Source organism: Rhea pennata, chromosome 8 (assembly GCF_028389875.1).
Source record: "Rhea pennata isolate bPtePen1 chromosome 8, bPtePen1.pri, whole genome shotgun sequence".
NCBI lineage: Eukaryota > Metazoa > Chordata > Aves > Rheiformes > Rheidae > Rhea > Rhea pennata.
In genome coordinates, this window is record NC_084670.1 from 29731023 (window position 1) to 29751560 (window position 20538).

The 20538-nt window shown below is 43.8% G+C and overlaps 1 protein-coding gene across 1 annotated transcript; it reads right to left on the reverse strand.

The window, feature by feature from the left end:
• Nucleotides 1-278: 278 nt before the first annotated feature.
• On the reverse strand, nucleotides 279-19396 carry TMCO1 (transmembrane and coiled-coil domains 1). Its single transcript, XM_062581327.1, has 7 exons — nucleotides 19270-19396; nucleotides 17579-17656; nucleotides 13922-13981; nucleotides 10327-10373; nucleotides 9652-9719; nucleotides 6061-6205; nucleotides 279-625 (listed from the first exon to the last, which is right to left on the reverse strand). The coding sequence occupies exons 1-7, from the start codon at nucleotides 19337-19339 to the stop codon at nucleotides 527-529; spliced, it is 567 nt and encodes a 188-aa protein (XP_062437311.1). The 5' UTR covers nucleotides 19340-19396; the 3' UTR covers nucleotides 279-526.
• Between the last annotated feature and the right edge of the window lie 1142 nt (nucleotides 19397-20538).

The following is a 20538-nucleotide window of genomic DNA, read 5'->3' on the forward strand; positions in this document are numbered from 1 at the left end:
GGGGCTGGTACCTGCACCACCAGTCACCTAAGCCAACAAAAAAGCTTCATCTTCAACTCTGCATTTTTTATAAAAAACACACCTGCTTGCCCAGCTCCATACTACATATGCTCTAGCCAGCTCAACTAAGACACAAAGGACAAGTCACAGTATGATTGTTCTGAATTTCCAAACCGTCTATTTTGCAGTTCTCATTCTTGCTATCTGAATTGACTTCCATGCCACAAGGAATCAAGGTAATTCTACTGGTCCTATAGCACAATTAAGAGACACCTAAATCAACATGCCCATACCATTTATTTCTCAGATACATCAGAAACAAAAGGTCAAGTTATCTTCCGAGAACTTTGTGTGGATGAGCAAACAGCTGCTGGTAGAATACTCTATATGCAAGACATTTCCAAGACTGGCCAATACTCCAAAGGCTGTTTTTGAACGGGAAGCCTGATGTAGAATCCAATCTTGTTACCCTCTGAAGGCAGTCTGGTGCAGCGGTTAAACCTGTGCTGGAGGCTGCAACCATGCTTTAGGAGAATTTTCCTGCCTGAGGTGGTGGGCCAAGGAAGCCCCCTGCTTGCTTAGTGGCAGCCCGGGAAGGAGCAAGGCCAAGCATCTTCTGGATGTTCTGCAAAAACAAGAACAGAAGAGCAAGACAGCATCAATGACATGACAAGGGAGCTATAAAAGAGGAAGAAATCCCTGCTCTGCTTACAAATGCAGTATTTCCCACTACTTTCAACAGATTCAAGTTCTCACTCACTAAGCCTTACCAGTCTGCCTAATATACAATGGATCTCGCTTTCAATTCAAGGAAAAACAAAAACAAAACAAAAACCAGCACAGAGTCAAACAACCATCTAAAATGGTTACAATTAAAGCTGGGCTCATCTCCTCCAACCCCCTAAAAACATTCTTGCAGCTGAATTAACATTTCAACTGAGGACAGTAATCTGGTTCTTCTCCACCTCCAGCTACACAAAAGGTAGTCACAGACTAGTCCTTGCATATGGGTTGGTTTGAATCAACCTATAATAGTTATCCTTGCAATTTAGTTGCAACACACACGCAAGAGCAGGCTCCCAACATCTGTCTGCAGGCTGAAACAAAGCAGCTTTCAGTTCTCACAAGTTCCAGAAACCACTGTCAACAACAGCCAGAGTCTGAGGTTCTGCATAAAGGCTCTCACATAAACCAGTCTGAAACTGGGTCAGAGAAAACGTCAAATGCAAGCCAGAAGTTTAGAGAAAGTGTCAAATGCAAGCCAGAAGTTTAGACACAGAATTAACAAATGCTAATGATACAGACTGGAACAGCGGACTGCAGGAGACATGCAGTGTAACGATATATATGTAGCAAAATCAAAAAAAAAAAAAAAAAATTGACCTCTGCATTCTCATTTGTTAAAAAAAAATGCTTTTGATAAGGGTGTTTCAGTACAAAATGACAAAAAAAATGAAGTAGCAGAGTTGGGGAATTAGTTATAAATCTCATGGCAGATGTTTCCTACAGGATTATACACGTGCAGCAGGGACTTGTGGGATGCCTGCTGAACAGTGAGCAAACTTAGATTCATAACAACTCAAACTACATACTGAGCAATTCATCATCTGGAGCCAAAGAGGCTCAAGTATGCTATTCTCCAGGAATCCTTAGATAACACAGCACCAGGAGACACCACAGGAAGTGCAGTATAGACATCTGCATGGTTCCACATGAGCATCTTTAGCAGCATCAGCCCAGTGCAAGCCCAACTGGCTGTGGAGCACTTTCACTGACTATGCCCCCCAGAGCTCTGGGTACTTGCACCTTAATCCACCTCAAAGGCTCCAGCTGCCAGCTAGTCTGAGCAGCACCACCATGCTGTGCCTCGGTAGTCCCGAGCATGCAGGGAAGATGCATCCAAGACTTGCCTGAAAGTAGCTAGGCTCTTAACTCAGGTGCTGCACCACACATACACAGTTCCACTTTTTCCAGCCTTGACCTGGCTGCAGAAAGAGTCTAACCACGTTTTCGTGGTACTGCACTTCAAGCCCAGACAGACCAAAATTTGATCCTGCAAAACCACCTTGAGCAATCTTTGTCCACAGCACAATTAAATCGGTGTCCTGCATAAGTCAGCACAGTAGTAGTAACTGAATGTTAAAAGCAGAGCATTTTACTGGAGGAGGCTCCCTCTTGTGGTTCTCCTTCTCAGAGCTTAGTCAAGAAAAAGAACAGAGAAAGCAAGTGGCTCATGCATGGATTCAGAAACACCAAAGAGTGCTGCAGAGTCAGCAGTGGGCAGGACTTGGATCCTACCATGTATGAGTTAGTACAAAGCTAGAGCAGAGTAGAGATCCTACTAGAGCATCAACGGGAACAAGGAGCACACACTGCCTCAGTCCTCTATGTACTAGGGCAGAGGCAAACGGTAGTGCTAAATCCTACTCTACAAGCTTGAACAGTTCTAAGAGAAAGGGAGAAGATAGCCCACGTGGATTCAAGTAGGTTTAAGTCTACAGCCACTCTAGCCAGCATTATGCTTCCACAGCAGCCCCCTTTCTGCTAGGAAGGGCAGCAGAAACTAGTACTAGCAGAAACTCGTGCTAGTTGCAAAGCCAGTTTTGGTGGACAGCAGTCCCATTGTACATGCAGCTGGAAACACCAGGGCTGAGGCAAGATGCAGCAGAAACCTGCTCTGTGCTGTGCTCTGCACCACCCTGGGATGCTTTGCAGAGTCTGCTTCCAACAAAAACAGGACTATCACCTTCAGGAGCAGGGAGGAAATATGACAAAACAGAAGCACACAAACCACTTATCCAAGTTCTTCTGAACCCTCTTTATAAATGATCGCAGGCAGAATGGGAGCTGCTTCTGCCTTTGTCTTCAGACTCAAAAGGGGCCTCAGAGACAAGGCAGTGAGTTGTTCCCTGTTCCAAGATCAGGCTGTGTGGGAAAGTGCACTCCTGGCAGTAAGGATAAGTACTGTCTTCTTTTCCCACTGGGAGCACATTTCAGGGAGAAGAGACCTAATCTGCAGTTCAGGCTTGTGTGAAAAGGAAGCGAAGACCAGCAAATGCCTGAACAGCAGCATATTTCTCTCCACAGACAGCACAGGTGAAGGCTGGGAGCACAGTAACAGGAGCAGGGGCAGAGGATGTAACCCTGACATTGTGCCTCACGCCCAGCAACAGGCTTTCCCAGCTGAAATTCAACGGCTCAAGGACCTGTGGAAGGCCTCTCCCAGCAACCCTCCGCTCTCCAAACAGGAAGACAGGAGGAACTAAGGGACAGGATTTACGTGCCAGGGGGAGCTGGGAACAGCGCAAAGGAAGTTACTCACTGTAATTTGACTATTTCAGGAGATGCTGGCCAGGTCACAGGCAACAAGCTTTCCAGTCAGTGTTTGAAGAGTTTATTCCCCCACGTGCCTGAGGACTGCATGAAGAGGCTGCCTGACACTGCTACTACCCATCCCATTAATGTCAGTTTAATTACCAGTCAGTTCATTTCTCCCCATCCTCACATACTCTGCTGCATCTCTCTCAGGATTGCTGGTCTTTCACATACACAGGAGTTTCTCTACTTCTGAGCTCTGCTGGGATCTCTCCCTTGCTTTCAATCCCTTCATGAGCAGCTCCAGGTTCTAAGAGAAGGTTGAGGGTTGTGTGGTCCCTTTAGCTTGTTTGCAAACCTGTTCTTTGGCTTCTGGTACACTTCTGCTCCTTCCTCTCCTGTCAACAGCATCAAACCAGACACCCAGTCCCACATAAGTTCTCCTCCCTTGGGCCAGCAGCTCTTTTGAAGCTGACTTAGCAAATTTCCCCTTTTACACAGAGCAGAACTCAAGAGGGTCACGAAGCTTTCATCTCTATGGTCACAGCACTGAAAGCTACTCTTTGGCTCCATTTTAAGCCTCTAATTGCTTTCTTCCCCTCTCACACCCCTTCAAAGCCCTTTTCCCAATGCTGTTATCATGTAAAGTTTCTTCAAACAGTAATAAAGTCAGAAGCAGGATGCCAGCAACCACAGCTTCTGTTCCTAGCTCTTGCACAAACTAATGTAGCTGGTCTCTGCCCTTCGCTCCACAGGGCAAGATAACAAAACTTAGAGTTGTCTAGCAGCTAGCTGGAGACATGCAGGTATAATTAACTGCAATCAGCTAAAGGAGCACCACTAAGGCTGCAATCTCTAAATCCTCAGAGCAAAAACACCTTTCTCCAAAGCAATAAAGTAAACCTCTTTCTCTCCTTCTGCCCCCTACCTCCATGGGGCCATTAGCAGGAACTCTTCTGCATGACGACAATTTTTCAAAAGAATCTCTTGAAAGTCCATTTTCTTCAGAAAGTTCAGTGTTTCTTTCCAAAACCAGAGTGCCCCACCACTCGGTTCAAGCTGTCTACTCATTTCACAAGAGGCGACAGCAGGAAACGCCCAGGACTAGAACCAAACACAGGAATTGTATTTTTGGACAAAAAAAATCCATGGGGGATTTTTCAGCAATGGAGTTCCCCAGTCAACCCAACCGTTGCAGAAAAACCTTGCAGACAGTGCTGTTTGGTTTCATATGATGATAACCTGTAGCACTGGAAAGAAGGGACTTTCTGTAACAGGTGAGTAACAGAGCAGAACCATGCAAGATTGCCTGAAGGAACAGCATCAGACCTCAACTTCCCAGGAAGTCAGGGGGTGAAGTCAGGGATCCAAGAAGCTGAAAAGGTCTAACTTTTTTTCAAAGCAGCATTTACTTTTCCAGTTACTGGCAAGAGAAGCCAGATTTGTCTTGAAGAGAACACAATGAGGAAGCCCCTGGTTTTTGCCTCTCTGAAGCTAGCCCTGCTTTGAGCAGGCGGTGCTGAACTGGATGACCCCCAGGAGATCCCTTTTCAGCCTAGCTTATGATTCATTATTTGCTTTTGCACAGGACCAGACATAGGTACATTTCAACATAAGCACCCGTCGTGGAGAATTATGGAGAATTTGATTCATTAGTATGCACTCTATGACTAAAGGAACTAACTTTCTATTATTAAGCTGCTTCATCGAGCGCATCCAAACTTCTGACAGCAACTGGCATAACATGTCACTTCCCTTTGCTGATCTGCTTTAATTCTGCAAGTCTCTTGGCACCCCCTGAGGAAAAGCAACAAGTCGGTCAAGGAGAAAAGCAGCAAGAATTCAGGAAGTGAATCAAAGAAAAGGGAAATATAAATAGAGGAGCAGAAAATTTGCAGCTAATTGCACTAGCATTCATCCAGCCCCCAGAGCCTATTAATTTCTCCTCAGCACTCCCTGGGGGAACATGGCAAACAAAAACTTCTGGTTGCACTGAGAATGCCCACTTGTCCTCACCAACCATTCCATCAGTTAAAGCCTCAATTCAACACATTAACTGCTGCTGAACACATGGGTGTCATCCAGCTGGGTAACACAGCCTATACTTGGCCACACACATCCCCTTAACTTGGATGATGCTTCTTTCTGCAAAAGATGGGACTAACCAGATTTGTTGGGCAGCTATGGGTAGCCTACTCTTGGTTACCACACCAGGCCCCCTTTCTGAGTTACATTCCTCATACTGAGAGAGACTCTACTCAAAGGTAAAGTTCTCAGGACTGAAAAGTCAGGCTGTCAGCAAAAACAGGAAGGACAAAAGCAAAAGAACAGGTTTAACTCTTTCCCGACTTTTCTAACAAACGTATGGACTGACTGAGCCTTTACAATGAGGAAGATTCTCCCAAAGAAGCAACCCTTCTCTCTTCTCATATTATTGTAGAAGTCATAATTGAGAAGTAGTAGTACTTATATTGCCTCCTGATAGAGGCAGCTTGTCTTTTGCTGAAGGCTAACCATGACAATTCACAAAGTTATCAGAGATGGACACAAGGAAGCAAGCTGTTTCTTTTAACTCTGTCCTAGCACTCTGGAGCAATCCTAACGCCTCTAGTCAAGTCTTCCACTTTCAGCACAGTGGCTGTTTGTAAGATCCTAACCCACAGTCACAGTAGTAACTGACTTCTTTATGGATTGTAGAGATATGCCTTCCTTGATCCAGGCATGCAGGAGACTCAGTGTACTCACCTGTCTGATAGACATTGTGCAGAGAATGTAGAGGAAGATGAAGGAGCAGTCAGTGTAATCCTCACCCAGAAGGTTGCGGTGGGATAAACCCTGAATGTACGAGAGGGGGATAAAGGGAAGCTTTGCCACCACTCGGCCATCAAATCTGGAAAAAAAAGTGCTGGAATCACAACTGGGGACAGTTGCAGAATCCTTGGCTGTAGAAGAAACAAGCAAGCATCTCCAGCAGACCATCAGAGCAGGCAAGACCACATGGAAGGCTGGAAAAGCCATGCTGCCTTCCCCAGCCCACCTCTACATACACTACACCAAGAAGATTAAGTACATCTCTCACACAGACCTCCACCCCAGATCGCCCAGTCATCCAAAGATTAAGTAGGCTTCCCTCAGTAACTGTTTTACCACGGTAAGAGACAAGGCGTTTCACGGTGATATGTGATCAGCTGGCCAAAAATCTTAGCTGGCGTTTTGGCTTTTAAATAAAAAGTATAACTAAACTGCAAATGCAGCAGATAGTCATCTGTCTTTTGATCAAATGTTGACTGTGTTCTGGGGAGCTATCACTGCTGTAATGCAGTTACTGCAAGAAGATGAACTCTTGGCTTTAAGCAGAGCATAAACCAAACATTTTTTTTTCCTTTTGTAGAGCAGCTATATTTCTCAGCACAAGAACGAGGTGTACAATGATCATTGAGAGAATGCTTTTTAATACCAATAGCCTTTTCTGCATTAGCTCTGAAGGAGGCAGTGCAGAAGCAGGACGATACTGACTATTCCAAGCAGCTTGTCCTGCTCCTGGAGCCCCTCCAGGTCCACATTCCAGGGCGCCAGGCAAAGTGTGAATTCTGGCCAGTTTGCAAAGATTTCTCCCAACGCAGACAGGCAACCCAACCTTTTGAAGTAAAGTGTGTACGTTGCCTCATCAGCGTGTGCATATTTGGATGTTATTGTCTCTGCATGTGCTGATTTTCTAACAGGTGTTTCTTGTTTCAAGAGATCCTAAATGAGCGTTCTTTCCTGTGGAGATGCATTCACACAGCTACAGCTCACATGCATGCCAACTTTGTTTACATCTCACAGGCAGTTTGGCAGGAGACCTAGGAACGGATGTTTATCTCCCTGTAACATCCCCCAGTGGTTTAAAATTCTGCGTTATTCCTGCTGTGAGAATGACAAGTATTTCAGCAGTAGCACCCTGAGGTACCTAATTTTTCTTCCAGCAGGTTTTCACAGTTATCATGAAGTAGTACTGGAATGTGCAGTTCAAGAAAAGAATATGTCAGGGTTCAGAATTGATTGTATTAAGACATTTTTGACAAAAGAAAATTGAGACACATGGAAGCTAATCTCCCCCCCAGGAGAAAGCGCATCTATCTGCTTGGAGTCCTCCACTCTCCCCCTCCCCACAGACTTTCCTGTTTCCTGTCCTAGAGGACTTCTAAGCCACAAGCGTCATTCAGCTGCCCATCTTTGCTGTGACATTCTGCTCTTTGGGTTTAAACTTACCTTCCTGACACTTATGTGTCCTCCTAGTGTGGTTCACCCCACTGCTCCATTCCCCACATTGTAAGAAGCAAAGCCAGTTATTATAGTAATTTCCATTTTGGCTATTGTCCGCTAAGCATATGGCAGAGGTAAGGTGCCCGGTCACAGAGCAGCTGGGTGTCTGCATTGTGCATGTATGCCTGCTCCTTTTATCCCCTAGGAGAGTGAGTTTGTTCAAGAACAGGAAAGACCAGCAAAGAAAGACTAGAGTCATTACAAATGTCAGCCACTCTTCTCCTATTCATACTGCACCTACAGCCTCATGAATTCAAAGCTAACCTACTCTCCTCCTGAAACAGGCAGCTGCTCTTTCTGCTATGTCAAGAGAATGACAGTACGTAAGTGAGAACCAGCTCTGTCAAACCATTCTACAAGCTTCAGACAGCGCAGAGACAGTGCAGATACAACCCCACCAAAACTGCCATTCAGATACAAATGCATATGCTGATTTGTATTGAGACCAGAAGCACAAATCTAACTATCTAGCCTCAAAGCTAAGACAGCCAAATTTTTACATTTTGATTCAATAACCTCTGAACCGCTGGACTTAGCAAGAAAGCTATTTCCACTCAAACATCCACTGAGCTGTCTGGATACTCATGCACTGGCTCCCTGAATGGCCTCTAAGGAGAGGCTGGTAAAGGCGAGACATCCTAAAAGCTTCATGTCAGTCTTGTGGTTTAGGAGCATCATTCGAGTGGACAGATATCCTCAAGGGAGAAAGGCGCAAGACAAGTAAACTTTGTGGTCTTAAGGGAAAATAAACCAATAAATTATTTTTAAGTTAACACATATTGAAGGTGGATCTATACAGGATTTAACCAAGATCAGTTCTTTCCCAAAGCTTATAAAGAATTTACAGTCATGAAACACTTGTTCATTGCAGCATCCTTTGAACTGCCTCAGAAATGCATCCTTACACTCTACTAAACTAGATAGAGTAGGTAGTTTGAAAGACTTGCACCCAAATAATATTTTAATGCTTCAGGTGCAGCACTACAAATCATGGTCCCACATTCTGACATTCAGGCACATGACTAAAATACATCTCCATCCCTTCTCAGGACTGTAGCTAAATGATACAATGATGACCAAAGAGTGTACCCAAATTTTACAGTCCCTTGGTGCTGCATTCCTCTGCTCAGTTTCATAGCATTCCATAGAAGGTTGATGCTGAATTTTGATAGAAGCTGAATAAGAGTCCACACGGAGGCATACATTAACCCATTTCTAATTTATCCAACACAGATCTGTAATAAAACAACAATTGACCGTATCTTGGGACTGCTAGCAAAAAAGTCAAAGGTCTTGGTGCCCAAGAATGTAAAGATGACTACTCCTGTTTACAGGACAAGTATACTGCCCAGATATTACATAGTCTCTTGAAGTTTATACTAACCATATTCATATTATCTTCAGATTTTGCAACCAGTAGGAAGATCGTTTCAAACCTGAATCAAGTTCTAAAAGCTAGGCGCAAGTCTTCCAGTTTTGCTTGTCTGAAACAAAGCTCTCCATCATGCAACCTAGAAGCTACTTTTCAATAGACCAATCCCAGGTGATTTTTAAAGAAAAGGAAGATTAGAATCTATGCCTGGACTTCTTAATATCTCACCTTAAATAGGGCAACAACCAACACTGCAAAACCAGCCCATTTCTAAGGGGTAGGTGGGCTGGAGTAGTTTTGTTTACAAGAGTTCTTCGGTCACATTACTTAGCAAAGCCAAGGAAACTGAAGACGGCGGCTGCTGGCTCAATCTCTACCAAACTTGCCCTGGTCAAGATGCCCCCAGGCAGTAAGGATTTTAGAGTTGTGTCTAGATTGCACTCAAGAGTGCCAGTATGCAGCGTCTCCTCTCGAGCAAAACAGCAGCATGCTGTGATCACACAACTACATCTTCATGTGAAATATTGATCCATTTTATACAGAGTATTTAGAGTTCTTAGATGAGCCATGTCATCACTAAAACACTTCAATTGATAGAGAAGGAAGGAAACTATACTCACCATGAAAACTTAAGAAAAATCCAGAAAGTTGATACTTACATAGAGTTAAACATTCCCATCAAAGCCGTGAAGCAGAAGCCAATGGCAAACATGGATTTCATCCGAACCTGCAAGTAAAATGGTCAGAGAAAGTCAAACAACAAGCCTGCATTGAGGAATTAAGGGTTCATGCCCTCAAGAACAGGCTTTGCACAGCATCACTGTAACCTAGAGGGAAAAGAGAGGGATTGCATGGGAAGAGAGCAGAGAACTCAAAGAGTAGTCTGGTCAACAACTATGTGCAGAGGTAGCCACAGTGTGGATTATTAATGTGAAAAGCTGCTTCACAAAAGATCCAAGTGCTTAAAAATTGTCCTGTTACCTTCCACAGGTTGTTTCTTTGCTAAGCCTATACAGCTATCACATGAGAAAGTTGGAGAGAGATAAGAAAATCAGACGGCTCATTATTAAGACAGAACTTGCAGGAAGACAACACAAATTGATTCTACTTAGACGACATTATGGAGGCTTATAAATATGAAAATAACTAAGGCTGGGGATTAGATGAAATGGTAACTGCTGGAGAACTCTGTGCATCATACCAAATCTGTAGCTACTAGGTCACTCCTCCTGTTCTCTCTGGATTATCATCTCTGCCAAGTGAACAAAGTCTTTCTATTGGAAAGCTGCCCACTGAAACCTTCAGCAGTTAGGAACAGGCTTTAATTTTCTTACCATTGACAAGTCTCTGTTGTTATTCTTCAGTTTCTCTTCTTGTCTTTCTGGAAAGCAAAAAAACAGTTATCATCAGTTATACCAACCTAGAAACCACAGTGTTTTCATTTCCAGGAAAACTTAACCTTCCTGGCTCTTCAAACCAGGAACACTTCCAAAACCAACTCCAGCTCTCTTTGCCAGACAGTACAAACTGAAAATGTGTACATAGCCAACTGTTTCTCCATCACAGTAACATGCAGCAAAGCGGGCACAAAAGAGGAGGCTAGAATCACACATTCAGCACTTCTGGGAGAAATTCATAACGTCAAATTTGCCAATTCAACCAACCAAACACAGCAGCATGAGCAATGTGGCCAGAAAACAAAGACAATGCCTGCAAACCACACTTCCAAAGAACTGTGGTCCGAATTAGTTGCACACCAGGCTCACCACTACAAATATGCTATGTAAGCAAGGATTTAATTTCAGAGGTTCTAGAAGCAACATCAAAGTGGCACATGGAGCCAGGAGCTGCACTTCAGCAAGTCTAACATTCTACTGCTCTTAGTAACAGATCTTGGACCCTTATGACACCTGAAAGATTCTCCAAAGAAGAAAGATGCATTCTACGTGAATTTAAACTGAAGCATGTACTATTGTGCTTTTCAGGGAACACTTTAAAATATTTCTTTTGAAATTTCATCTCTCCTCAAGTCATCATAAACTGCAAAAGATGCCTTGTTGTCTGCAAGATACTGGGGAAGGCATCCATGCCCCTCATAAGGGGGCTGCTCCACGCTGAAGTGTTACCTACCACTTATCACCACTTTTGTCCTCATGTCCCCATTCCATCCAACCTCACTCACTGTGCTTCCCTCAGATTCAGCATCCAGAGGGCAGCCAAGGCTTTCAGGGAACACCTAGCTGAAGTAAGGATGTGGATGATGAAGAAATATCCAAGGAATAGCATGAGCAAAGATAGGGAGACAGACAGAAGGACTGTGAAGGGCTATCCAACACACGAGTTGTGCAGTCGATCCCTGCTGAAGTACCAATACAAGAGGCCCACAGCACAGAAGCTCCACAGTTATTTCTCAAACCCCAATTAAAAGATGCCAATACATCCACAGTATATATAGGCAAAGCAACAGCAATATCCATATCCACTTTCTCAGAATCCCTGTTGCTAATTCCTATTGCTTATAATTACAAACCATGCCCTAAGGCAGGAATTTTCCAGACACCTGCTTCCTGATCAAGGTGAAGAATTTTGTTCTGGGACATTTCAGCAAGCACAGGCCAGCTCTTTAGGAATCACATTTGGCACAAATACTTGTTTTTTCCCTCTGCTACATAACTAACCATTTACTGAGATAGACTAAAGGTTATGCAGGGATAAAAGGAATACAGCCCATATCCCCAATATATCTGGCCTTTTTCTCACACATTTATACTTATTCAGAACAAACAGGCCCCAGGTGCCTGACCATTTTCTGTAAATGGACTAATCCTGCACAACTCATGCATAAGCAGCATTTAAGTACTGTACTCTTCTGTGGAACTAGGTGGAGGCACAGGGAAAAAGGGCTGGATAAATCATCAACAAGCAGCATGCTGAAATTCTAACTCTTCTATTTCTGCTGACTGGAACACAACCCAAGACAATATAGCAATAATATTTTTTGCCAGCATTTTTTTTACTGTCTAACAAGTATTAGTGAGCACTATTGGGAATGTTACCATCCTTCCTTCTAGGGGCCCACAGAAGAGAACAGTGGCAAAGTTATAAGCTAAAAAACATACTCTCTAAGCTCATATGGCAGAAGGCCATGCCACAGTGTTAAAGGTCTGCTGTTCCTGCACTGTGAATGGGATCTGGGCACAGTATAACTGAAGTTGGTTCACTTTTTCATTAAAAAAAAGAAAGAGTTTGATAACTAGGAAACACTGAGTTAAGTTTGTCCATGCAACTTCCATCCTACCTTCTTGTGAATATGCATGATTCATCCCTTGCATAACCCAGCAATATTGTACACACACATCCTGCCTTGTTCCGTGCACAAGACAGATGGCAACTGAGGTAAGTCTGTACCATGATTGCGACTTATCTGTAAAGTCTAGTTTCTCTCTTTTTTTTTTTTTTTTTTTGAACTAGAATGATAAAATTTAAAGGAACTCCAACACAAGTAATCTTGATACTATAATGATGATACATTTTGCAGAATGATTTGATACTCAGTGTCACTGGGACCAGAATTCTCTAAGTAATTAAAAGCTGTGAGTCACTTTTTGGATGCCAGCTTGACATTTAGAGCCTGATTTTTCAGAAGCACTGAGCATTCAGCCCTGCCTGAAAACAAATCAGATGCTGAAGTTATGCAGCACTTGCACAGAAAATAAAACCACCAAAAACAAAAAACAGTCTGAGTATCTTAAGCTGGGCCAGCAAGATCATAGCAAACAAAATCAGTGGTCATTTCCAAAGTTTTATTCTTAGTTCCTTTGTGCTTTGTTTTTCATTTGCAAAACAAGATTATTTCAGTACATAAAAGTCAGTGGATCATCTGAATTCCTCAGATTCTATTGTTTATTAGTTCAGTCCAAGCACAAATAAAATATTCTCTGCTACAAACACGAGTTGGATGGTGCCCTGAAAAAAGTCACATTGCCACACATTGAAAAGTGACTGTATATAACAATAGAATGTAACAAGATTAAAAAGTTGCCGTATCCAAAAAGCAATATTTATCCCACACATGGATGGTTCAACCTTAGGAACTGAAAACCCACATGAGTTTTGGTTCTTGTCCCTTCAGGAGATAATAGATTTTACATCCAGGAAGAATTGTTTTAAGAGATGTTTGTAATTATTCCCAGGCTTTGCACAAATCAAATGACTAATCCAGCTACCTGGCGTTACAGAGGAATGAGGAAACCACCTCCCAGGAGTTCAGAAGTGTTCCTGCAATTTCTGCAGTAATATAAGTGGGCTTCACTGTGTGTTTTACTTTAGACTTCTGCAGATTACAGAACCTTCTAAAATTAATGTGCATTAAAAAATGCAATATATTGTGTTCTTGCATAGTCTAGTATTTAAAGAGTTACCTGAGCCTAGAACTACTTAACTATATTGACAATGAAAGAGAAGGAGAATGGAAATACAGATCAGTACTAAAAATTGAATAGAACTCTAACTTACTAAGGTTGAAATAAATCTAAGCACAGTAAGAGCTAATTCAGGCAAACAATCTTAGCCCTGAAGTGTTTACATGAGAAAAAAAAATCTGAAATCATAACTGTATAGTCACACAGATATTGCAAACTGCCAGTGTACTGCAGCAATGAGCACTGAGAACAGTTAATAGTAGTCACGGATATAAAGGCCCAGATCAAGGAGAAAGGTAACTAGACCAATGAGGAGTGGAAGTATTCCTCTAAATTTGACTGAAACCATCCAGAGGCAGTTCTCTTAGGAGAATAAGCAAAAGGGTTTGTAACCAGTCGTCAGGGCAAGAAACACTTCAAATAAATAGTTTTGCAAAGAAAGAGCAGATAATCACTTCCAGAAGTTTCTGATCTTTCCCCTTATTCTTGGAACGCCTTTCAATCTTACCTATTTTCTTTTTCTGCTGTCGGCCTGCTGATTCAGTTATCGTCTCCTTCTTCTTTTCCACTACAAAGTGCAAAGAAAGATATTCCATCATTTCCACATAATGATACCAACCCCCTCTTGCACATACCAAACAAAACATCTTATTCTCTTTGGAGAACAGACAGAACTAAAAACATTCAGGATCAGCAACTTTTAATCTACCCAAGACTGACCAAACCAAACACAAAGTCAAAAGTATTTTCAAAAGTCAGAATGTGATTTATGAAAATTTCAAAAGGGTTAATTTTAAACTCTGTCAAGAACCTGTTAGATTATTAACCAAGCAGCCTTGGGACCATGCTGGCTCAAATGACCCTTGCTGATTTGTCATTAGTATTAGACAGTACTTTTGATTCAGCAAGTGTAATGAAGAAAGTTTTATGGCAAGCTCTGCTCCCAATTATTTTCGGTGGGAAGCTGAACACAGGAAAGCCTGTGTTCTCTCACATCCCTTCTTCACAGGGGGGCATTCTCAGGGGAAATGCTGTCCAAGCAGTTGGCCACAACCTCTCCATTCTTCTTCACTTAATTAGTACTGAAGCACTTCCACAATTTTAAAAATCCTAAGCTCAAAGTTACTAAAACAGCAAAACACTCACTAAACATCTGCAAACAACTAACACTGGAGCAAGAAAAGCTAACAGTTAGAAAACCAGCAGAGTTATACTGTGATATAGTAACCAGGCTGCTCACTTGCAAATGTCTTTTGCAAAAAGTAAAAAAACAGGTTTTAATTTAAGACTTATTATAAGAGTACTACAGTAAGTGAGGATGATAAAGCATGGTTATAACCTAACAGGTAACAGTCCTCTTATCCTAAACTGTGTTTTTCTGTACCAAATCTACTCTACCAACAAATATTCTTGATTCCTGTTGGCTCACAGAATGAGCTTTAGAGAAGTGTGCATTAGAACTTTTCTCTTTTACTAAGCTCTAGCTCAGGACAGATATTCTAGCTTTGGTATCCTGAGCAACCTGCTCTAGCTGACCCTGCCTGAGAGGCAGAGAAGTTAGACCAGATGATCTCCAGAGGTCCCTGCCAACTCCAACTCTTCTGTGATATCAGAACACAACTAAAACAAAGAAGATAGTCAGATTTCCAAGTTACACAAAGATCTGTGGTGCTGGCTTCCAAAACGCAGGTGATCTGCAAGTCAGTCACAAAACTGCCAAGAAAGCCATGCTAGCCCAGACAAGATACTTAATTGTGTCTTACTACATTACTGTGGAAGAGTTGACATTTACTCTTCCCATGAAAGAAGTACATCTCTGATGTACATCTCATACGCAGGCTAGCACAAGGGGAACAAACCAGACAAGTCTGCTCAGAGGGAACACTGGGCAGAGCTGTCAGATGAATACAACACACCCAGTGCTCAGAACACATTCTCAATAATCTTCCTTAAACCAGATCTATCATAGTGCTCCTGATCAATCTGTCCCAAGCCTAGTCCACATAATCCCTGGGCCCCCAGCTCAAATCCCAGTTGGAGAACCCTTTGACCTAATTCTGGCCTAACTACTGCTCCCAGGCCTAACAAGAGGGCTCCTCTGGATAACAGCTTCACTCTAGACAGCACTGTTGAATCATACACCATCCCTGAGGTAGTCTACAGCCCTAACTCCCTTACGGTTTGTGCAGAACAAATAACTAAGTATCAGGCAGTCTAGAAAGCCTATCTGCAGGAACAGCAACAGTACACTTCTGGAGAAGCTCTTCTGTTCACAGACGTACTTCAGCCTTACAAGTTTACCACCACAACTACCTCAGAACACTTGCTATCATTTTCCTACCAGTCTCAGACAACACTGTAATTCTCAACAGAAATGAGACGGTGGAGAATGATGGAAGAAAGAACTATGAGTAACACTGTCTGCCCAAACATAATACTCGGCCCATTTGTTTTTGCAAACTGTAAAGATTCTTGGGACTGTTATGGAAGAACTTAAAGATTTCACACATGTTTTTTCCTGTTTTGGATTTGTCAGCTAATGGATGAAGGGTGTGCTGAAGTGGTCTACTTTGCAAGTTGTCTATAAGCCATTAGACAGCACTTCTTAGTGCATGAGAGGAGGAGGGAGAGAGAGAGAGGGAAAAAAGCCAACCTTCTTTCCAACAACAAGCCAGAATTTTTAGTGACACACACACACATTCTGTTTCACCTGGGAGGAAAGAGGAGGGAATCAAACACAGAAGCTGGAAACTAACTTTCAGACGCACGAACCACACACCTTTTCCTTCAGACTACAGCCTAGATATCAAGAGCTATAAAAAACAGAGTTAAACTCTTAAAGCACTCATCAAATCCCAGAGATTAAGCCATGCTAACTCCTTCCACATGTTCCACAGCACAAACACACTGAGACATTAACTCATTTTCAGCTGAGTTTCAGTTGCTTCTCTAATTTGCCCTTCCGGGGCTAGTTCTACACTACAGTTTTTTGTCATCATATGGAACTAACATGAGGTAGGTGGAGATGCAACCTCCCTCTGATACTGCTGTGTGGACAAAAGCCCCTAATTTAGGAGCTGAGATGAAAGCATGACTACACATCCACTCTTTGGCTTATCTGTCCCAGTAGAAGGCTGGAACAAGCTAGACTGCAAAGAGCACAGTTTGATAATATTGGTCTCTCATGCATTAGGAGCATTTACATCTTGCTGAAACATTTCCAATGTAAAAGCAGGTCAGGTTCAGCCACATTTCTTCTGTGTCAATTTCTTATTACTGCAACTTGCACAGGGTGCACACAACCAAATTCAAAAGCTCAACTGAATTTCTGCTCCTTCTCTTAGGCTTCAGACAGGTCCACTGAAACACTCCCTGCTGAAATCCTCATGTTTACCATTTTGTCTCATTTTTAGTATCTACTGCTCATCTTCTGATTGCCCACTCTGTTCTTCATTCTGCTCCCTTCTTCCTTCCTCTTAGTTTTTCATTCACACTCTCCCTCTCCATGGAAATAATATGTTTTTTAAAAATTTGATTCTAGTTCTAGTATTGTATCTAGTTTTCTAGTATGATTTATTTATATATCAAATGATATCTCAGATCCTTCTTTCTATCATGATTTTGTCGTTACTCTTCCCACATCATTAATCCTCACTTTTATTCTTAACATATTATGCTTTAGCTCTCATGGTATTCATTCAGCCTCAATTTTTTCTTACTAGAGACCTCAATCTCCCGTCTTCCCTTCTTGAAAAGCAAAAATGGCATCCTTGAATTTATTTGGGGCATTGAAAAGAATATATAGACACTGGTTACTCATGCTCAGGAGGGAGGAAAAAAATAAATATGCCAATATGATTTCTAACTTCCTCCTATCCTCTGTTTATTCCCTTCTGTCTTCCAGGACAATCCTGGCCAATCTGGATAACAATATAGATCTTAGTACTAACCCTCCCTCTAGCAAAGTGAAAAGATTAGGGACAGAAATAAGTCCCTTCAGTACCCAGTTTCCAGAACTCCAAGCTGAAGAGAGTTCCCTTCTGCTCTTTAACATGTAAAAGGGCAGGAATTAATCAGAATGCAGAACATAGTCAAACTGACATCTGCTAAAGCAGGATATAACAAGAGGAGCAGACATATTCTCTAGTGTCTGAAAGGTACTCACATTTTTTGCTCTGTTTTTCCACTTCAGCCTTTAATCTCTTGTATTTGTCTGTTCGGTAGACCAACACCCAAGTTATACCTGAATCAAACAAAACGTCGCTACATAAGTCTTCTTACAACAAATAACGTACGTATTCATTACATATATACTTTCTAACTCATATTCTTATATCTACAAAACCACATTATAATACAAAAGGTCCCCAAAATCACCAGCAAATCATATCATCACTTTCTACAAATCCCTGTTTCAAGTTTCCATGCATCACCAGTGTCCATAAATGACTTTTAAAGTTACCAGCTACCTTACTGAGCTCTGCTGTTCTGTGGGACTTACATAATCCCTTCTTTATCCCCCCCCCAACACACACGCACACTTTTTTTCCCCTGGCTGTCACTCCTCTTAAAACTGGAAGTTGATTAAGGCAATAATCATCTTTTTGTTCTGCATTTTCATACGACTTAACTAAGGTGAGAAGCATAAACCCATCTCCTACAATGAACCAGCTGTTAATAACAACATAGTTTGAAAAGGAAAACATACTAGGCTAAAAGACACCGCAAGAGATCCTCCAGTCTAACTCCTAGTGCTAAAACATGATGAAGAATAACTGCACCAAAAGTGCTGGACTTCTGGCTTGTGAAAAGTTTAACCTGAGCTCTTATGTAAGGCCTTTGGTCCCTGTTTGACAGCAGAGGTCTGCTGCTGGGTCCCTGGGATGCCCAAATGCACAAAAGGGAACCCAATATGTGCTCCTGAGGTGAGCAGAGCTCTGTCCTGCAAGATGTAATCAACATGTATAACATCTTATCCCAAAGGCAATGCAATATGACCCCTAAAAAACATGTATCATACTCTGCTTTGCAGTTTCCCTACCCCTGGTTCTCTAAAGACAGTGTCTTACAGCTCTGGGATGCTAGGAGATTTTCGGATGTGGCTCAGCAGAAAGGAACAGCCTCTGACTTTGACTATCCCAGGAGCTATCTGCCCAGTCTGTCCTTAGAAACCTGCAGCAGCAACAGTGTCACATATTCTTGGGTAACATACCATTTTACCACCCTGCCATTTAGAAAGACTTTTCAAACAGCCAGTCTAAACCATCTTAGTTTTCATTCTTCAAGTGTGGCTATTTTCTTCACATCCTTCGCACAACAGTCACAGAAAACCACAATGTCCGCTCTGCAGAACTCACTGAATACTGTTATCACATCCTCCCATAACCTTCTTCCTTCTAGGCCAAATAAACCCTGTTCCTCCCACTATGCTCAAAGGTCGGGTTTGGTCGAGAACACTTTCCTCTGGGCTTCCTGTGCTCTGCCCGCGTCGCCCTCCAGGTACTCAGCCTCACGTGGGCCTGACTAACCCAAAGCCTTTTTCACACTTTCGCTCTTCTGCTTGCGGCCCGGCACAGCCTCTCCCGTCCCCCTCCCTCAGCCCCATCCGCTGCCCCCGGGCCTGCCCTTCACACTGCTACAGGAAAGCGGGGAGCAACTGCCAGGACACAGCTCCCAGCGCCCTCCACGCCGCGCTGTGCCGAGCCGGGAGGACGCGGCCGAGGGCACCGTCGCGGCGCGGGCCAGGCCCAGCCCTACAGCCCCCCGGCCCCTAGCACTGGGCTCGCAGCCTCGACCCCCCCGCGGCCGCGAAGGCGAAGCCGGCGACGGCGCAGGCCGCCGCGCAGCGGCGCTCACCCTCGGCCAGCAGCGCGGTGCACACGGAGATGAAGACGATGAGGAGGGTATCGGCGAACATGGTGCTCATGGTGTCCTCGCCCCCCTGCCCGCCGCCGCCGCCTCCCCCTTCCACTCCTGCCGCCGCGCACCCGGAAGCCCGCTCACAACCCGGAAGCTACCGGAGATCACGTCGCCTAGCAACTGCCGGAAGTATCGCCCGAGCTTCCGGAAGAGGGTGTTAGCCAATCGGCGTGGCTCTTGGACAGGAAAGCGGGAAGGGCGAGGGGAGGGAGAAATGAGAGCGGGCAGTGCTCTGATTGGGCTAGTCGGCCGTCAGTATTGAAGGGGCACGGGGAAGTCCCGCCCTTTCCGGTCCCCGCCGTGATGGCGGGCTGCTGCCGTTGGCGGGAGCCTGTCATGGCGGTGAGGGTTGGGACCGCGGTCTCGGCCCCCTCCCGCGGAGCGCGGCCGCGGCCCGGTGCCTCCCCTGCAGCCAGAGGCGCTGCCGAGGTCCTCCAGGGCCGCCGCCTGTCCGCCCGCCTGGGGCCTCTGCGGGCTCCCGGGCCCTGGCGCGGGTCCCCGCGGTGGGTGCCGCTGCCCGTGCTGACGTGCCCCACGCTTTAGGAGGAGGCAAATACAGCTCTCAATGTTGCAAATGCCTACCACGTTCTCTTAGATACGGACTCGGGAACCTGGGTTTTTAAAATTGGGCCTTTAGTTTATTTGCCGATCACATCAGTATCCTGTTAGTGTGGAACATTAGGCAGGACTGCTTCTCTAGGATCAAATGTTTACATAAAGGCTCCATTACCCGCACTTTATTAGCACTTGCTAGCTTGTTGACTGCGTTGCTGACAGTTCTTCACGCGGCCAGCACTAGATGACTGGATTTATCAGTTCAAATCGTTGTAGGTAGGGAAGCAAATCTTATATTTGTGTGTATGAGTAAAATACTTGCAGATAAGCCTGGGCTGAGGAACACTGACAAGGCGGTGAAATAAATAAATGATTCAGCATATAAATATGACAACAGTTACACCTGGAACAACAAAACTACACTAAATCCACAAGCTACAACGGGGTAAGGAGACATAGGGCAGATAGAGCTGCAGTTTTTATGCCTGTGCTTGTGTAACATACAGGTTTGCAGTCAGTAGTTGTGCACTGTAGGATTATAAGCACAGAAGAGAAAAATAAGGAAAGCAAAAAAACAACCCCACAGGTGCCCACAAATTAAATGGGCTGTTCAGAAAGACAGTAATAAAACAGTTCAGAGAAACTGGCCAA

Excerpts from the sequence above, each read along its gene's own strand:
- TMCO1 (XM_062581327.1), bottom strand. The coding sequence starts at position 19,339 with ATGAGCACCATGTTCGCCGATACCCTCCTCATCGTCTTCATCTCCGTG. Across the intron at positions 10,374-13,921 it reads ACAGCAGAAAAAGAAAATAG|AAAGACAAGAAGAGAAACTG; the intron begins GTAAGATTGAAA and ends TTTGCTTTCCAG. Across the intron at positions 6,206-9,651 it reads ATGGGAATGTTTAACTCTAT|ATTTGATGGCCGAGTGGTGG; the intron begins GTAAGTATCAAC and ends TTTTTTTTCCAG.